The 15,709-nt window shown below is 37.4% G+C and overlaps 1 protein-coding gene across 5 annotated transcripts in view; it reads left to right on the forward strand.

The window, feature by feature from the left end:
* Positions 1–15,709, forward strand: part of nhsl1a (NHS-like 1a) — a 45,814-nt gene that overhangs the window by 7,910 nt on the left and 22,195 nt on the right. Inside the window, exon 1 of one of the 5 annotated variants that reach the window (XM_042742478.1) lies at positions 2,506–3,034. The exons of 2 other annotated variants lie outside the window; for them this stretch is intronic. In XM_042742478.1, coding sequence (XP_042598412.1) covers positions 2,836–3,034 — 199 coding nt within the window. In that variant the 5' untranslated portion in view covers positions 2,506–2,835. Of the gene's footprint in view, positions 1–2,505; positions 3,035–4,197; positions 4,618–10,716; positions 11,303–15,709 lie in introns of those variants that run through there. 2 more of the 5 variants (XM_042742481.1, XM_042742477.1) reach the window with 2 other exon arrangements.

The following is a 15,709-nucleotide window of genomic DNA, read 5'->3' on the forward strand; positions in this document are numbered from 1 at the left end:
CCGCAGTTATGGTCTGTCTGGAATAGATTGCATTTCCATTTCATTTAAACTTTGCAGTCAGAGCATGAGCTCCTTGTAGAGATTCCAGTAAGCCATAAGCATCATTACATTTTATTCAATGCTTCTTTATGCATTGAAATACAAAACCGAACTAAACTTTGTTTTTACGTGTTTATATGGAAACCTTCTTGCCAAAAGGAAAGTTGTCATGAAAATAACCTCAAACTATGACCTAAAAATAAAATTCATTCTTATTTAAAATAAATTCTGTTATTAAAAAATATTTTTTTATTTAAAATAAAAATGTCTAAAATTGCATACTTAAGAGTGATAAAGTCAAGGACATTTATGTTTTTTTAGCAGGACACTAAAGGGGTTCCCTGTCTGTCTCTCAAGGAAATGTGGGGCAAAATTGCACAAAAACACTGTGCACAAGTGAAAATCTTGTGTAAACAGGAAGGTAGCTAAGCGTGACTGACAAGCTTCTGTATCAGGTATCTGTTACAGCTCTGGCTTGATAGTTCGTGTTTCCCTCTCTTTATTTGTCATGCCTTATCTGATGTTTTTAAAGGCTTGAATATCATCCCAGAATATGAGGAACGGCTGCCTGTTAGGAACATAATGATGTCTTGAGGTAGTGCTTGATTGACATTAACAAATTTAGTAGCTGGCTACATAAGTGTTTTCCTTTTAGGCAAATCTTGAAGAGTTAAAAGGAATGTTTGAGTTCATAGCACCCTCTTGTGGCTGAAATATGTTTGCTAATTTGCAGCTAGACATGGTGTACATTTATGTTCAGACATACAGTAAAATATCCTAACAGTGCCAAAGTAATCGGCTGTATATTGTTTGTATGAAAGTTATTATTACTGTAACATCCTTAAGCAGCGGAAACTAGATATTAACTAACTAGACAGCCGCAGAAACTAGACTTTAATTATCCTTTTAAGCATGCCAAGAGCACATAAAAAGTGGTTTTGAATCAATGTATATACAATTAACTTATTTTTATGTCAATTAAAATAATACATTTTAAAGTCAGTGTCAATTTATATGCATTACTGCTGAATTGTGTTGTACAAAGACAAAGACTTTGGAACTGTTTTGGTGCCATCATCACAGAGCGTTTAAGGGTCAGTGTGTAGCTTCTAGATTAATGCCATGTAAAGCAGTCTGGAACATTTGGATTGCTGCTAGATTTCAAAGCTTTTGGGAAAAACTTGACTATGAGCCAGATGATTGTGCCAACTGGCACACACGTTCTCACTATTATCAAACATTCTTTGGTGGCGCCGATATGGGTCAATGGTAAAAACGTATAACCCAAGAAACTTTCCAGCCACAAGGGAGAAGGACTCATTCAGATAAATTTCTTTAATTTAACTCGCTGATTGTTAAAAATATTATTTGTGCAATATAAATGTCACTGTTTATTAATATCTGTGCCTGTTTAAAAACAACAACAACAGAGAGTCAGTAACAGCTCTGAATGATTCACTGACTGATGGAGTCTGACATCTTACTCATAAGCAAATCCATGAATCTTTTTCACTGACTCATTAAAGAAAATTCGGCCAAAAGAGTCACTTGTTTGAAAATTGGACATCACAATTCGTGCTGCAGTGGTTTATGCATGTTGAAAACATATACCAATCTTATAATGTCATTTAATAATGGAATCTCATGAGATGATACCTTACACAATGTTTTCATGACTAGACTTTAAATTGTCACATTTTTTATTGCATTAGCAAACATTTTAGTCACAGTCTGGAACTCTGAAATTTTACAAACTTTTGAAACTCCGATTTTTACTCCATTAGCTGATGTATGAATCACATAAATAATTATTTATATCAAAAGAGAGTCTTGAAATAAAAATCGATGTATATCTTTCTGTAAATGTGACATTTAAAATATAGTGTGTGTGTGGGGGGGGTTATTAGTGCAGCTGATCAAAGTCACTAAACAAGTAACATTTCATGTCTGCTCTGATTTTTCAGAGATTTTGGATTGGATACATTCACACTAACCTGTTTTGTGTATTTGTTTCAGTACTGTCCGTCTGTACTCATCATAGATAAATAATCATGCCAAATCATTAAATTAACAGACACACTATGTGTCAGGACTAAGAGCCTTTCCCTGCTCAGTCATAAGACACTCTAAAGCGATTAATCTGCCTTATCTATTTATAGGGTGCGTGTGGACCACGCTAAAGTGTTGCCTTATGAAGATCAGACAGGAGTAGTGTGAGAATCGTGTGGTTTAGCCAGGAGCTGTTCAGTTTAATATCACTTCAAATCGCCTTATTCATTGAGAGGCATAACAAATGTAGTTTATTTTGCTCCACCTGAAGAAAGAGCATGCAGAAATAGTGCTGGAACAGACACAGCCGAGCTGGTGGAGCACATGAGTGTGCACGCTCACACACACACACACACTTGCTCATGCCAATGCACCGACGTGTCACAGCTGGGGAGCAGGGGAAGTTCCCCACTTTCTGTCCAAAGTTTTTCTTAGGACTTCCTGAGAGTGCACATTGCTTGTTTGGAGTCAAACTCACTTAGACAAACAAAGAAGGATGTATTTTGGAGCTTAAAGGCATGTTGAAGACCAGCACTACTTGTAGTGCAGCTTATGAGTACAATTTCAACATCATATTTTGAAGCATGGATATTCTAGAAGGGCCCGCCCTTGGTCTTCACAAGCGTGTTTATAAATCCCTCCATGTTCGAGTGATTTAAGCTGCTGTTTTGCGTAAATGTGGGGCATCTGGAGACGTGCCTGACTCTTCGGTTCAAGTCAGGCTTTTGTTGGCACTGGTTCTTGGAGATGTGGGGAGAGAGGAGTTTTCTGAGGTACAGAGGGGAGTTGGCAGAAGGCAAGAGTCACCCTGTACCTCGAACCCTTGGGGCTCTGGGTCTTTCAACTCTCTCTGAGCAGCATGGACGATTCTTCCCCTGCCACAGAGAGCAGCTGGATACTGATGATGACTATGATGAGTGGGTTTATGCTCCTCTCCATCACAGAGGTAAGGAGAGGACGCTCATACAGTATTTCAGCTCAACAATTTGTTGAGGGTTTCATCATGACTGGAAGGGGCATGCTGAATGGCTTTGAGGGAAGGTGTCAGGGTGACTGACAGAGTATGGGGAAGGGCATTGTCATTGCACATGCAACAGCGTTTTCTCACATTCTTACTATGCTAGTGTTCAAAAGTTCATTGAGATTTTTTTGAAAGAAATGCTTCCCAAGACTGCATTTATTTGATCATACAAAAACAAATATTGCTAAACATTATTACACATTAAAATAACTGTTCTCTTTGTTAATATATTTGAAAATGTAATTTATTCCTGTGATGGCAAAGCTGAATTTTCATCAGCCATTACTCCAGTCTTCAGTGTCACATGATCCTTCAGAATTCATGCTGATTTAGTGCTTAAGAAACATTTCTTATAATTACAGTATTAATGTTAAAAACTGCTGTGCTGCTTAATATTTTGTGGAATCCATGATACATTTTATTTAGCATTCTTTGAATAGAAAGTTCAAAGAACAGCACTTATTTGACATTTTATTTTTTGATTTGAATTGATTGATTGACAGATTCACCCTGTTTTAATAAAATGCCCGTAGTCTCACTTAACTGTGTTTATTAGGTCTGTCACACAGGTTTAGTAAAAATACAGCAGAATTTAAATCTAGGTTCCCACCATTTATTTGATTTGATTTACCTTGTGATAGTCAGGGAGTTCCTTGTAAGGAGTCCAAGGTTAACAGTTTGATTTAATTAGTCAAGACATCCTATTTATTCTCACTCCACAGTCAACACCAGTGTTTCAGTTAAAGTCAAACAGAACTGCCACTGGCAAAACTATTACATTGACAGAAATGACATTCTAGTGGATGTACTTGAATTAGGGTTGAAGTTACATCTATAAATATGAATCTGTTTCAGGTATACTGTATTTGCATTCAGATGTTCTGAGATTAACTAACTGCACATGACATGGTCAAAATGCATTGCACAAAGCATGTTTTGTGTGTTTTGGCTATTAGACTAAGCATTAGCGGTCGATGACAGCCTAGGACAATGACCTTTTATTTCTGTAACAAACAATTGAGTCGAGGGGATTTTAGCTATATTTAACTTTGTGTGTGTCAAAAGCCAGCGACGGCAGAACTGCTGACGGCCAAGTTAAGAACAATCAATGCTCTGCAGTGCTGCAGATGGGGATGAAGAGAGAGAACAAGAGAGAGAGAGAGAAGGAGGGGGTCTCCCTGACTCACTCAGTCTCTCTCTCTCTCACACAATCTCTCCACCTCTCTGTCCTTTGTCCTGCAGTGTCAGTCCTATGGAACGGCAGGACTATGGGGTTGGATAACACTTTCCCAGGGCGCATGAGCTGGCAGGTTGCCACCGTGTGTGTGTGTATACGTGGGTGAAAGCGAGGGAGGGGGTTACAGATAGTGTCTATGAACCTGTGTGAGTGTTTGTGCTCTGGAGAGACAGGGGCTGTGTGAGGACAGTGCGCTGCAAAACTCTTGACCACTTCCCCGCGAATACCAACACACAGTGGAAGACACAGGAGACCATGTTCTGCCTGAGAGGTAAGTGTCAGACCTTCAAAACTGAAAGAAGAAAGACAAAGAACAGCTAGGAGACATACGTAAGTTATTGCAGTTTCAGAGTGTAAGAGTTCCCTGATGGAAAACAAAGGGAGGGGATCGAGCTCAGCTGTTAGTTAAACGTCCTGCTCAGTTTCAAAGCGCTGCTCTCTCCTCCGGCTCCTTTGTTTTCTTGCTAGGAAGTGCGGCTCCTCGGCTCGCAGGCTGCCGAGTGGGAATCTGTCAGAAAAGTTACGGTTACCATGCCAGAGTTTTGAGGTGATGAGAGCGTGGTTGTTTTTAAGGAAGGAGGAAACTTTTATCTGATCTGTTTTTTATGTGAACTTTAGCGAGCTGTGATTCCATGGCAAATTTCTCTTTAGAAATGCAAGTTTGAGTTGCAAGTGTTGCAGCTTTGTCATTCTTTGTGGTTTTGGCTCTGTGCTGGCATTTTGTGTTCCTCATCTGCTCTTTAAGTAGTGTATGAAATTCTTTGTGTTTAGTTTAAAGGGATAGTTCAGTCAGACATAGAAATGAATCATCATTTATTCATTCTTGGCATTACAAACCTGTATGTGAAAGAAATTTAGAAGAATGTGCAGGTTGCTCTTTTCTGTGTAGTTATAATGAAGCTTCAGCAGTATCATAGAAGTGTTTTTATGGTGTTTTGTCAGTTTAGATCTTGACAGTCCCATTCTCCTTTATGTTTATCGTATGAAAAATAATGGAAAGAATATTCTTCAAAAATTCACCTTTTGTATTAATGTAAAGAAAGTTAGAGGTTTGGAACAACGTGAGCACTTTTTTTTATTTTGGTGCGCCCAATCTCTCTATGATACGTGAATAAAGTAGCTTTTTGTTTTGCAATGTTGTGTGTGTTTGTCCAAGTGTGTGTTTCTTTTGGATGGATGATATGTTCTTGTTCACCCTCTTTTTTCTGTCTTTTCTTTTTACTTGTCTGTTATTTTGTGACTTTTTGTTATCCAGTGTATTTTTCTTGTCAAGCATAAATAATCTGCTCAGCAATGACCTGATTTTTTTTCTTTTTTGACACTGGTCACCTCTTTTATTCACCAGTGACCTGAAGGTCATGTTATGAAAAGTCACATTGGTTAGTGCCAATGATTTTCAAAGTGAAAGTCTTCAAAGTTACTTTTTCTGACCTTTTTCTTTAGTGTTTTAATAGTAGGGTTAAATAAACATAGCCTAAAATGGTTATTCTTTCAACAATTGTAAAGTTGCATAGGGGCTAGTTATCATACCATCTGTAAGGTTTTAAGTCAAATTTATTTTTTTATTAATTTAACAGTGATTTAGTTCATCTTGGTTTCCAACCGACAGTACAGTAGTTAGCAATTTTAAGTAGATTTGGTTGGCAACTTTAAATTTAGTTTGTTCCATTATTCATAGCTTTCTATGATTTAAAAAATAAAAACTCAATACTAGGAATAATGGCAAGTTTGTGACAACTCCTACAGTGCTAATGGGGCATGTTGTCACAAAACAGAAAGTGTGCATTAAATTAACTCTCTTTTAACTGTGGACTTGAGAAAAACTGAGACAAGTAGCCCCAATCTCCCCACTAAACTTCATAAACATACTTTTATTTTATTAAAACTATTCTATTTGCTGGCTAGTTGGGTTGAATAGTGCATTTATTTCAGTATTTTCTTCACTTAATAGATTGAAATAGATATGTAATGGATCAGATCCATTAAACTGCATGCAGTCTGGCCTAAAGCATACTTCATTGTTCTGTGAACAGTATTGTTTACAAAAATCTGTCCTTTGCAGCAGCACCATGAACTTGAGCAGGTTGAGACAGGCTCGTGTTTTAAAGTCAAGCTCCAAAACAAGTGCATTCATATCACTCATATCAACACGAGCAGCGCTCCTTCTCTTCCCTCAAAAACCCTTGTGGATTTTCCTTTTTCAGCTAATTGTACACCAACACACTGCACACCAGCCTCCAAGTAAGTGCATCTGCTCTCATAAAGTAAAGTTGCTTTATGGACTGACTCCTGTTGTCAGAGGTGTAATCACCGGGTGCAAATGTATGCAGTGACCCACAACCCACAGACTTCTCTAAAAGCGTCACATGATGGAGAGACAGTTTAGCGGCTCCCTAATGAGCAGCTAAAAGGCCATTCTGTTAGTCAGCTGCTCCTTAGGTCTTGAATCAAATCAGCGTCCTTCTGTGACTTAAATGAGAAGTGGAGTCGACTCTTGTGGGAGGCAGGGACTGGTATTTGGTGGAGTGTAATTCACTTTAAAAGCCTGAAAGTGCTTTTCTGTGTAAGATTTTTTTAAATAAATGAAGCTTCCTTGACCTAGATAAAGGTACCTGCCTCCTCTCTCTCCATTTTACTGTTTTCCAGAAGAGCCAGAGCAGCTGATTGGACGTAATCCAATTATTGTCTCGCTCTTTTTGCGATCCAACCCATAGGACCAATCATCCCATCGTATCAGTTCAAGTAGGAGGACTTTGCCTTGTTCTTGCTTGCTTTGGACTGAATATACAGAAGATGGAGTCTCATAGGCATCTCAGCTGTCACAATGATAACTTTTCCAAATCTCAAAGTGATTATCCAGGCTTAATTGTTAAAACACCTGGATTTGAATCTCATGCAAGCATGAATGTCTCATTATGCACTTTTTCCCATTTCACACGAGGCATTCACGGTTCCTGTGACAGTTATGAATCGTGGATATTAGCCAGGGTTGGCCTGGAGCCTGAAGAATGATGGCCATTCCAGATATGTCAGCCCCACATGAGGTTCTCAGTCGCTAGGCGTGTGTGGAGCTGACCCTCCCTTCCACATTAGTGGAATTCTGAGTCTGATCCCTGGAACATTGGTGGAGACCATCGAGTTTGGCCTGCACATATTTTCAGGGTTGAGATAATAGGCAAAGAACGGTCATTCTTCATTTCAGAAATGCCATAGTGGACGATTCCAAGATCGAACCGTTCAAGGGAGTTAATGATTTTGGATGTTACTGCATTCTTATAAACACTGTGGAAAGAATGAGGGACAAAACATTGGGAGATTGACAGATGGGAGAATTTGGAAATGTAGTCCAAAAGCATCCCCTAAAGTTGAAAATGGTTTCCTCCTCCAAGATGCTTCTTCGTAGGAGTGTGTGATACAGAGCATCTGTACAATTTGTTTTATGGGCTGTATGTTTGCACTGTACAAATGTCTTTTGTAATCAAGTTATTTATTGCTTGAAAGAATTATGTGGTGCACTAGCACTACTGTGTAGTTACAACATTGAAAATTCACATCAGATATTTTACAATGCTTAAATTTACTAACAATAATCTACGTATTTATGTATATAGCAGTCTAACTGGGAACACTGGTGGTCTGAATACTGGAATACTGAGGGAAGGGCATTAACAGCTTTAAGTTGGCATTCCAATAATCCATATTGGCCATGGATGTATACAGTAGATAGCTCTATATATATACAAGTGAAGTGGAATCTGAAACATGTACATTTGTGCACGTCCTCCTTTTGCTGTAATGACAGCAGCTTTTAAGCTGAACTCCACAAGTTTGTGTAAAACCTGATTTGAGATTAGGGATGTTCCAGTTTTTTAATTCTGGCCTATAGGATAAGCCGATCATATTTTTTATGTTATGGTCGATATTACATTTTTGTAGTATTTGGCTAAATAAATGAAAACTAAGATACTAAAAACTAGAATTAGTTGCTTTTACATGCTACTGTAGATGTGAATTTAGGCATCACACCATTATTATTTACAGTATAAATATTGATATTCATTTTGAGGTGTACTATTTAAAGGTTATTAAATTATTAGTGTCTAAAGAGAGGTAATTAAAAAAAAGGCAAAATATCCAGTATTGGCTGGTCATATATTGTTTCAAAGTTCAATGGAAGCAAGAAAAGGAATTTTCTTGGTCAATGCATAAACATCAAATTAACATTGACATTAGACGTTGAATTGACATTGAATTTTGGTCACCCGACGTTGTTACCGAACTTTAACCAAATATCAACGTCTTATGACACTGTGTGCCTGCTGGGATATGTAAATATATATGCAGGTACAATCCATATGCAGATCTTCTCTAACTTTCATGCATTTGTAGTATACAGGATATGAAATGACAGGCAGCTTCCCACACAACAGCTCCGTCTGATCGAGGTCACGTCCACTGAGTCAAGAATAACAAAGGATAGATATGATCCAAATGGTCACAACAATAGAGCTGTGCACGCAGAGTTGAGCATACTGTCTGCTCCAGCAGGTGCTTCTGGCTGAATTACAGGGACTCCATAGCAACTTTTGTTGAAACCCTCCAACCTTGTATTTTGTGCGCCCAAGCAAGCAGGGACTCGGGCGGTGCAGACTTGCACCTAGTTGGGGCGCACAATCTCTATTCAGAGCCACTGGTTTGTGTGATTCGTTGAAGGAACTAATCTTAATGTACTTTCTTCTGTAGGAGGAAAAAGAAATTTGGAAGAAAGTGGGATTCTATTAGGTTTTTAATTTGGTTTGGCTTTCTCATTCTCTCGCTCTTATTAATAACGAACTCAAAAAATGAATAAACATGCCATTTCGCATTTCTTCTATCTCAAAAAGTGCTATATTTGTGAAACCTCAGTATCTCTTAGCTTAACAAATTTGCACTGCATCTCCACAAATGCATTACTGCTTATTCAATTAAGTGGATCCAGATGCTTTGCAGACTAGTGAGCAATGACCACACGAACACATACTTTACTGCTTGCAACAAACGATGTTTCTGGGAAGGAGACTTAGAAAACAGAATTGTCTGCTCAACGATAAACCCTCAAAGTGGCCACGTCACTGCGTAAACTTCAACTCATTTAGGTTAACACAGAGTGCAAAACAGACATACATTCAACACTTGCTGCCAGGCATGTTAATTAAATGATAAGCTTAGATTTATGTGGATGTGATAGTATTTCTGTAAAAAGCTCTCTTTGGGCCAGGGTGATTGTAAGTTTAAGCTCTTGGCAGGACAGCTTCTGGTTGCTGGAATTCTCATCTGGTCCAGTTCCTGCCATTGGCGGTCATCCAAAGAATTGAGCTCAAGGGTTTGGATTAGACCCCGGATGGAGTTTAATCAGATCTGATCACGATGAAATGGACGATTATATTATATCCAGCTTGTCTATGCACATAAAGTGCTTCAATACAATTTAGGAGTGTGTTGTTGATCTATTTGGGTGAGGGCTCTCTTTCCAGCCCCAGATTTATGTCACCCATCCTGAGGCTCAACACATTATCTGGACTTAGACAGTTACATTTGCTGGAGATAACCGAGTACAATACTCTTTCTGTCCTACTATCTGTTGGTCATATCGTATTTCTCTCCCTCTCAAATTCTTATTTTCTATTCTTCTTATAGACATCAAACAGCTGTGTAAGTGACTCAAGATGGTTTAAGAAGATATGTTAGACTGATTTGAACACTTTTTGCTTTAATGGCTTGGTAATGTTTTGAATTGTATTTGTTTATTTAGTAGCTATTTAAATATTTATTAGCTAGAAATTTAGCCATTTGATTACATTATCTCAAACTTTTTTTTCAAAGCCAATTTTTACTAAAAGCTTTTTTATTTATTTATTCCTTTTTTTATTAAATTAATACATTTTTATACCATCCTCCATCAAACAATTCGACTTGATTTTACACAGTTTATTAAAAAAATAAAAATAAAAAAGGTTAATAGAATTATTGGACAAATCTTGGACACTGTCCCATTTAAAAAATTTGCTAAAAATAGACAAACAATAAAAATAAATTACAACTCTTCTCTTCTGCTCATGCATGGTATTTTTTTTTATCTTGGACATTGTCCCATTTTAAACATCTTTTGTAATTCTAATAGAAATCAAAGGGAACAGTAGTGTTACAACTCTTCTCTTCTGCTCAGGCATGGTATTTTTTTTTACCTTTTTGTAAGCATTTAGGTAAAAATCTAACCTACCACCTTTAGTTCAGTGTTATTTTTCACCTTTTCCCAGGTGACCATCTGCAGTGCAAAGCCTGCCTTCAGCAGCACTTGGATGTGAAAGGATAATCCTGGTTTACAGATTAGACAAGCAGGCTAACTTGCGTATTCCCTCAGTCTAAAGCTTTAGGTAGTTAGCGAGAGGACAACAACATACTAGATGTGTTTTCACTGATTCTTGTTTGATCTTTTTTGTCTATGGAGAACCCAGATTTTCTCTTGAAGAATAATGTCCAGCTCTGGCTAGTATCTAATGTTTGTGGAGGTTTCTCTGGATGCCTAGTTGTCTTGGCTTTGTGGAGATAAAAAGGAAAAGGGTGGATGTGGGAAACTGTGGCTGAACATCCCAACCTGGACTGAAGTTGAGATACTTCTGTCAAGCAAAGGATGATTGCATACGTAGACTGCCTCTCTACCGAACCAGCTGGGAAATGCTGGAATAAGACCTACTATGAGGATGAAGATGAACTTCTTCCTCTTTATACTCGCAAACTACGCCTCCAGCCCAAGACGGAGGGCAGCCTTCGCCGCAGACTCCTCACCTCCAAAATACATCAGCAGCAAGATGCACTATGGGCGCCCAAACCCTGGGCAGGACCACCAGCTCGAAAGGGCGTCCCACTGCAGGGCCACCCCAACTACACATTCAGTCCATCTTGCCAAGACTGGAAAGGTAGCGCTTCAAATCTAGTTTGCTCTTGTTCATCACAAGAATATTTGTTGCAAAAGCTGGCGCTCAAAGTTAGATTCATTCTCTCACTTTATATTTTCTGTTGGCATAACAAAGAATGGCCAGTGGTATTAGCAGGTGTTAAAACTTCAGAGATAGAGTAGAAGTGCGATGATTAAAGTGTAGTTTAATGTGTTGCCCAGTTTGAAGTTTGGAACGAGGCAGGCCATGACAAGTCTAGTGCGGAGATACACAATAGCAGCAAGTGTTTCTGAACTAAAGAGAGATTTCTTGATAATCTGCTCCACAAAGAGAATACAGGAATGTTCAATGAGATGTTCTTCAATTTAGGTTTTAGCTGTCTTTAAAGGATATTTCACAGTAAACTATTTTCTTACTCTGATGTCATTCAAACCTGTAAGACTTTCTTTCTTCTGTGGAATAGAAAAGTAAACATGTGACCCCTGTTTTGCAGATGATTATAAGGAATGGGGATTAAAAAATAAAAAAAGCACAGAAAAGTCAATGCAATCTGACTCAAAAGAATGATGTGTTCCTGAATCAGGACAGTTTTATTAAGTTTTTTTTTTTTTCAGTTTTAATTTTAGTCATTTTTTCATGTGCTTTTATCATTTTTACTTTTATATTTACAAACTATAAAAATTTGATTTACAATCTGTTCTTCTGCAGTCTTAATATGTTGTCACAAACAAATTCTCAAGAAGCCAGTGGGCCCATTTTCTCAGATTAAACCCACTGCATCTGAAGTTAAATCCAGAACTAAATATGTGTGCATATTGCATGTAATATTAATCCTTTTTCATATGCAGTCTTAGCAAGCGCTTGTTTAGAGCAAAGTTTTAGTTTGGGCCTTGTATTGATAGATTGAAGAGTGTGTAATGTTGACTAAGCCTCAAGTTCTTGGCAGACGACATAGCTGATTTCTCAGGGCTGTGTTAAATCTCATCCCATCCACCAGGCAAGCTGCTCCCTTCACTTACATCAGATGTGCAGACAGATGTCTCTGAAAAAAACATACTGAGCTACAGTTAAAATTCAGTTCTTGATTCGCTTTGGATGATTCTCAAATCATGTTCTGAAGGTTTTACACAAACTTGTGGCATACACTACATTCAAGTGCTGCTGTCAGTTAAGCAAGACAAACTATACCAAATATGACTGTAAATATTTATAAAATCAACTGTCCTAATATGTATAATAATAATGGTTCGTAACTATGTTTGTAAGCTGTCAGTGTCATTTGGATTCAGCTTCTCTTCAGATGTGTTGGACAGTAGCATATACTTATTTAGTGAGGTGGCCTACAGTCCATACGGTGTGGTAAACACTTCTAATGCGGTCTAATTAATGTAATTACTTTCAAATAGGCTTTGTGCTACACACAGCTGCTCAGGGAAGCACACACACATCTCACACTCACAAACATGAACACCTCTTTCTCTATGAATGGGGCACTGACCTGCACTTCCTAGTTTTATAATGTTTTTGCCATCATCAAAAACAAGGTTTCCTCTCTCAAGTGTCAGTTTATGAAATGCTGAGATACTATGTAGTACCACAAGATGGCACCATTCTTTTACATTGCAGATTCATTATTTATTTTCAGTTTGAATGTTAATTTTTTTTTCTGAAGGAATCTGAGAGGACTCGGACCTCAGTACCCCAAAATAAAAATTCTGTCATCATTTACTCGCCCTCATGCCAGAAATGTTTGATGTACTTTCTTCTGTGGAACACAGATGGAGAAGTTTAGCAGATTGTTCATACTGCTCTCTTCCATACAACAAAGTGACTGGAAACTGAGGCTCATGCTCATTAAGGCTGCATTTATTTGATCAAAAATACATTAAAAACATTAATATTGTGAAATATTATTACAGTTCGAAATGCCAGTTTTCTATTTTAATACAATTTCAAATGTAATTTATTCCTGTGATGGAAAGCTGAATTTCAGCAGTCTTCAGTGCCACATGATCTTTCAGAAATCATTCTAATATGCTGATTTTGTTCTGAAGAAACATTATTATTATCAGTGTTGTGTTGAAAACAGCTGCTGCACACACACACATACTGCACATATAATTCATAAAACGAACCAGTGATTTAGAAGTGTGTATAGTTTCTATAAAATGACTTCAAAAGCAAAACATCTGATATCAAAATGTAGCTCAGTCTGGGAATACGTCCAAACACAGATGTCTCTCATGTCTGCACACATGGTATCTACAACTCTTACAGCACATAAAAATTGTCCACTACAAAACTCTAACAAATTTATGCAATACATATAGCAATTTTGTAAATCAAACATTAAAATAACCATATTTAGTACTCAATAAGATGAGAATAGAAGAGAGTTTCTTTATGCCAGGTTGTAAAAATACCATCCCAAATCCCAATATGAGCTCAGGAGATGCTATAGGGGATTGTATTTCTCATTGTGCTGGAACTAGCCCAGTTTTCTGACACAGATATTGGCACACTTTGGAGCCGATGCTGGGACAGACATGTTACAGATCAATATGCCACATATGTCTGAGCAGACACAGTAGAGTGGCTAGCTGCTGTATTATTTATCAGGCCTGTGTCTGGGTGCGACTTGAGTGATATTTTAATGCTCTGCACTTAGAAATCTGAATGTCTGTTCCTCCTAACTGTTCTCCAGTGAAAGGGAGAGATATTGTTCATATGTGAATCATAGAAAGAAAATTCAGTGTCTGTCTAAAGTGATGAATATTCCAATCTATCTTTACGTGTCCTGGTAATATATTTAAAAACGTGAGTGTTATATATCAAGAAATCATAAAAACATAAAATTAAGTTACTGAAGTTTTGTTTGTGTTTAGAAAAATGTCAGAATGTTCAAACATTGCATTGAATTAAAGAATTCATTTATTTACAAAAAAATCTTACAGATTTAAACATCTCAATCTAAACTGTAAATGTACTATTAAAAATGCAATTATAAAAATGCAAAACACATAACAAGTAAGCTGTAGTTAAACAGATTTTTCGAAGATCTTGCTTTCATATATACTAAAATGAAATCATTCAAAACACTGTAATAGCAACACCCTGGCAATCTCCCAGAATACCATAGCAACCACATAGCAACACCTTAGAAACCACCCAGAGTGCCCTAGCAACCAAAATCAAGTATCTGATATAAAGTTCATCCTTACACAAATGTGAGATAATGACCAGTCTGTCTTGCTTGAATATACTGTAGGTGAAGATGTTTATGTGCATGTTGTGTGTGTAGTTGGGCTTTTATTAGAGCTGGTCTGATTTGTGCTGACACAAGAGCTTTCTTCACATTCTGAGCCAATGTCCTAATCTCACTGGCTTACCGCTAGAGCTGAACCGGTGGCTCTGCAGTGGCTGAGGTGATGCTGACCTTCTTGCTATCAAATGATCACAGAAACCATCTTTGCTTAGTTTAGTAGATGACCAAAACAGCAAATGTTTGAATCTGTAAGTCAGTTCACATATTGCTTTCAATTGAAACTAAGAAGCATTTGCACATCAAGTGCCCTTGAAAATCAGCAGTTCCTCTTCACATGCTCCACTCAGGCAATATTGTGTGTGGGTCTTGTTGATTTAGAACTGAGCCGAGATGTAAAGCCCTTGATGTGTTTTATCACCAAATTCAAACACAGCTACCCTAGTTACCATAACCAGGTCATGTAAGAGTCAGGCACAAGGGCTTTTGTTATGTGTAATAAGCAGAGAAAGAGCTCCAGCCTCATACAGACTTATATCCACTTTCATATCCATTTTCTTTTCCATGCAATTTCTTGCAAATTTAATTTTTTTTTTTTTTTTTTCGTGTCCATGCAAGCTCTGTCTTACCATACAATCTTTTTAATGTTTTATTGATTTTATTGCTATGAGTACTTAGTAATTATCATGAATTCTAGTAGTCAACAATATTGTCTTATTGCCTTTATTTTGATGGTCATAAATAGTCGCCCACCAAATAATAAAGCAATAAGTTAAGAGAGACTGTTTGTTACACTGCCTTAGGAGACTTATTGCGTTCATAAAATAGAGGAAATTTATTAATGATGATAATCACTTTTTCCACCAAGTAATGTAGTCCATTAGCTTAACTACAGGCTGTTTATGAAGCAATGTAGCAACTTGAATGTTCACCATAAGTTTAAATATATCAGCTATTTTACAGTGGAGAAATTTAATTTAAATGTACTGTAAAAGCCTTTCTGAAGAGAAAACACTTTAAATAGTAAAATACACTTGATTTGCCTGAGTGCTACATGCTTATGGCTGTTGCTATGCACTTGCTAATGGTTTTTAGAGTGATGCTATGCAGTTACTAAGGTGCTGTGGTTGCAAGGGTGTTGCTAGCAGGGTCAGAAAATGAACTTT

The sequence above is a fragment of the Cyprinus carpio genome, chromosome B17, assembly GCF_018340385.1.
Source record: "Cyprinus carpio isolate SPL01 chromosome B17, ASM1834038v1, whole genome shotgun sequence".
NCBI classification, from domain to species: Eukaryota; Metazoa; Chordata; class Actinopteri; order Cypriniformes; family Cyprinidae; genus Cyprinus; species Cyprinus carpio.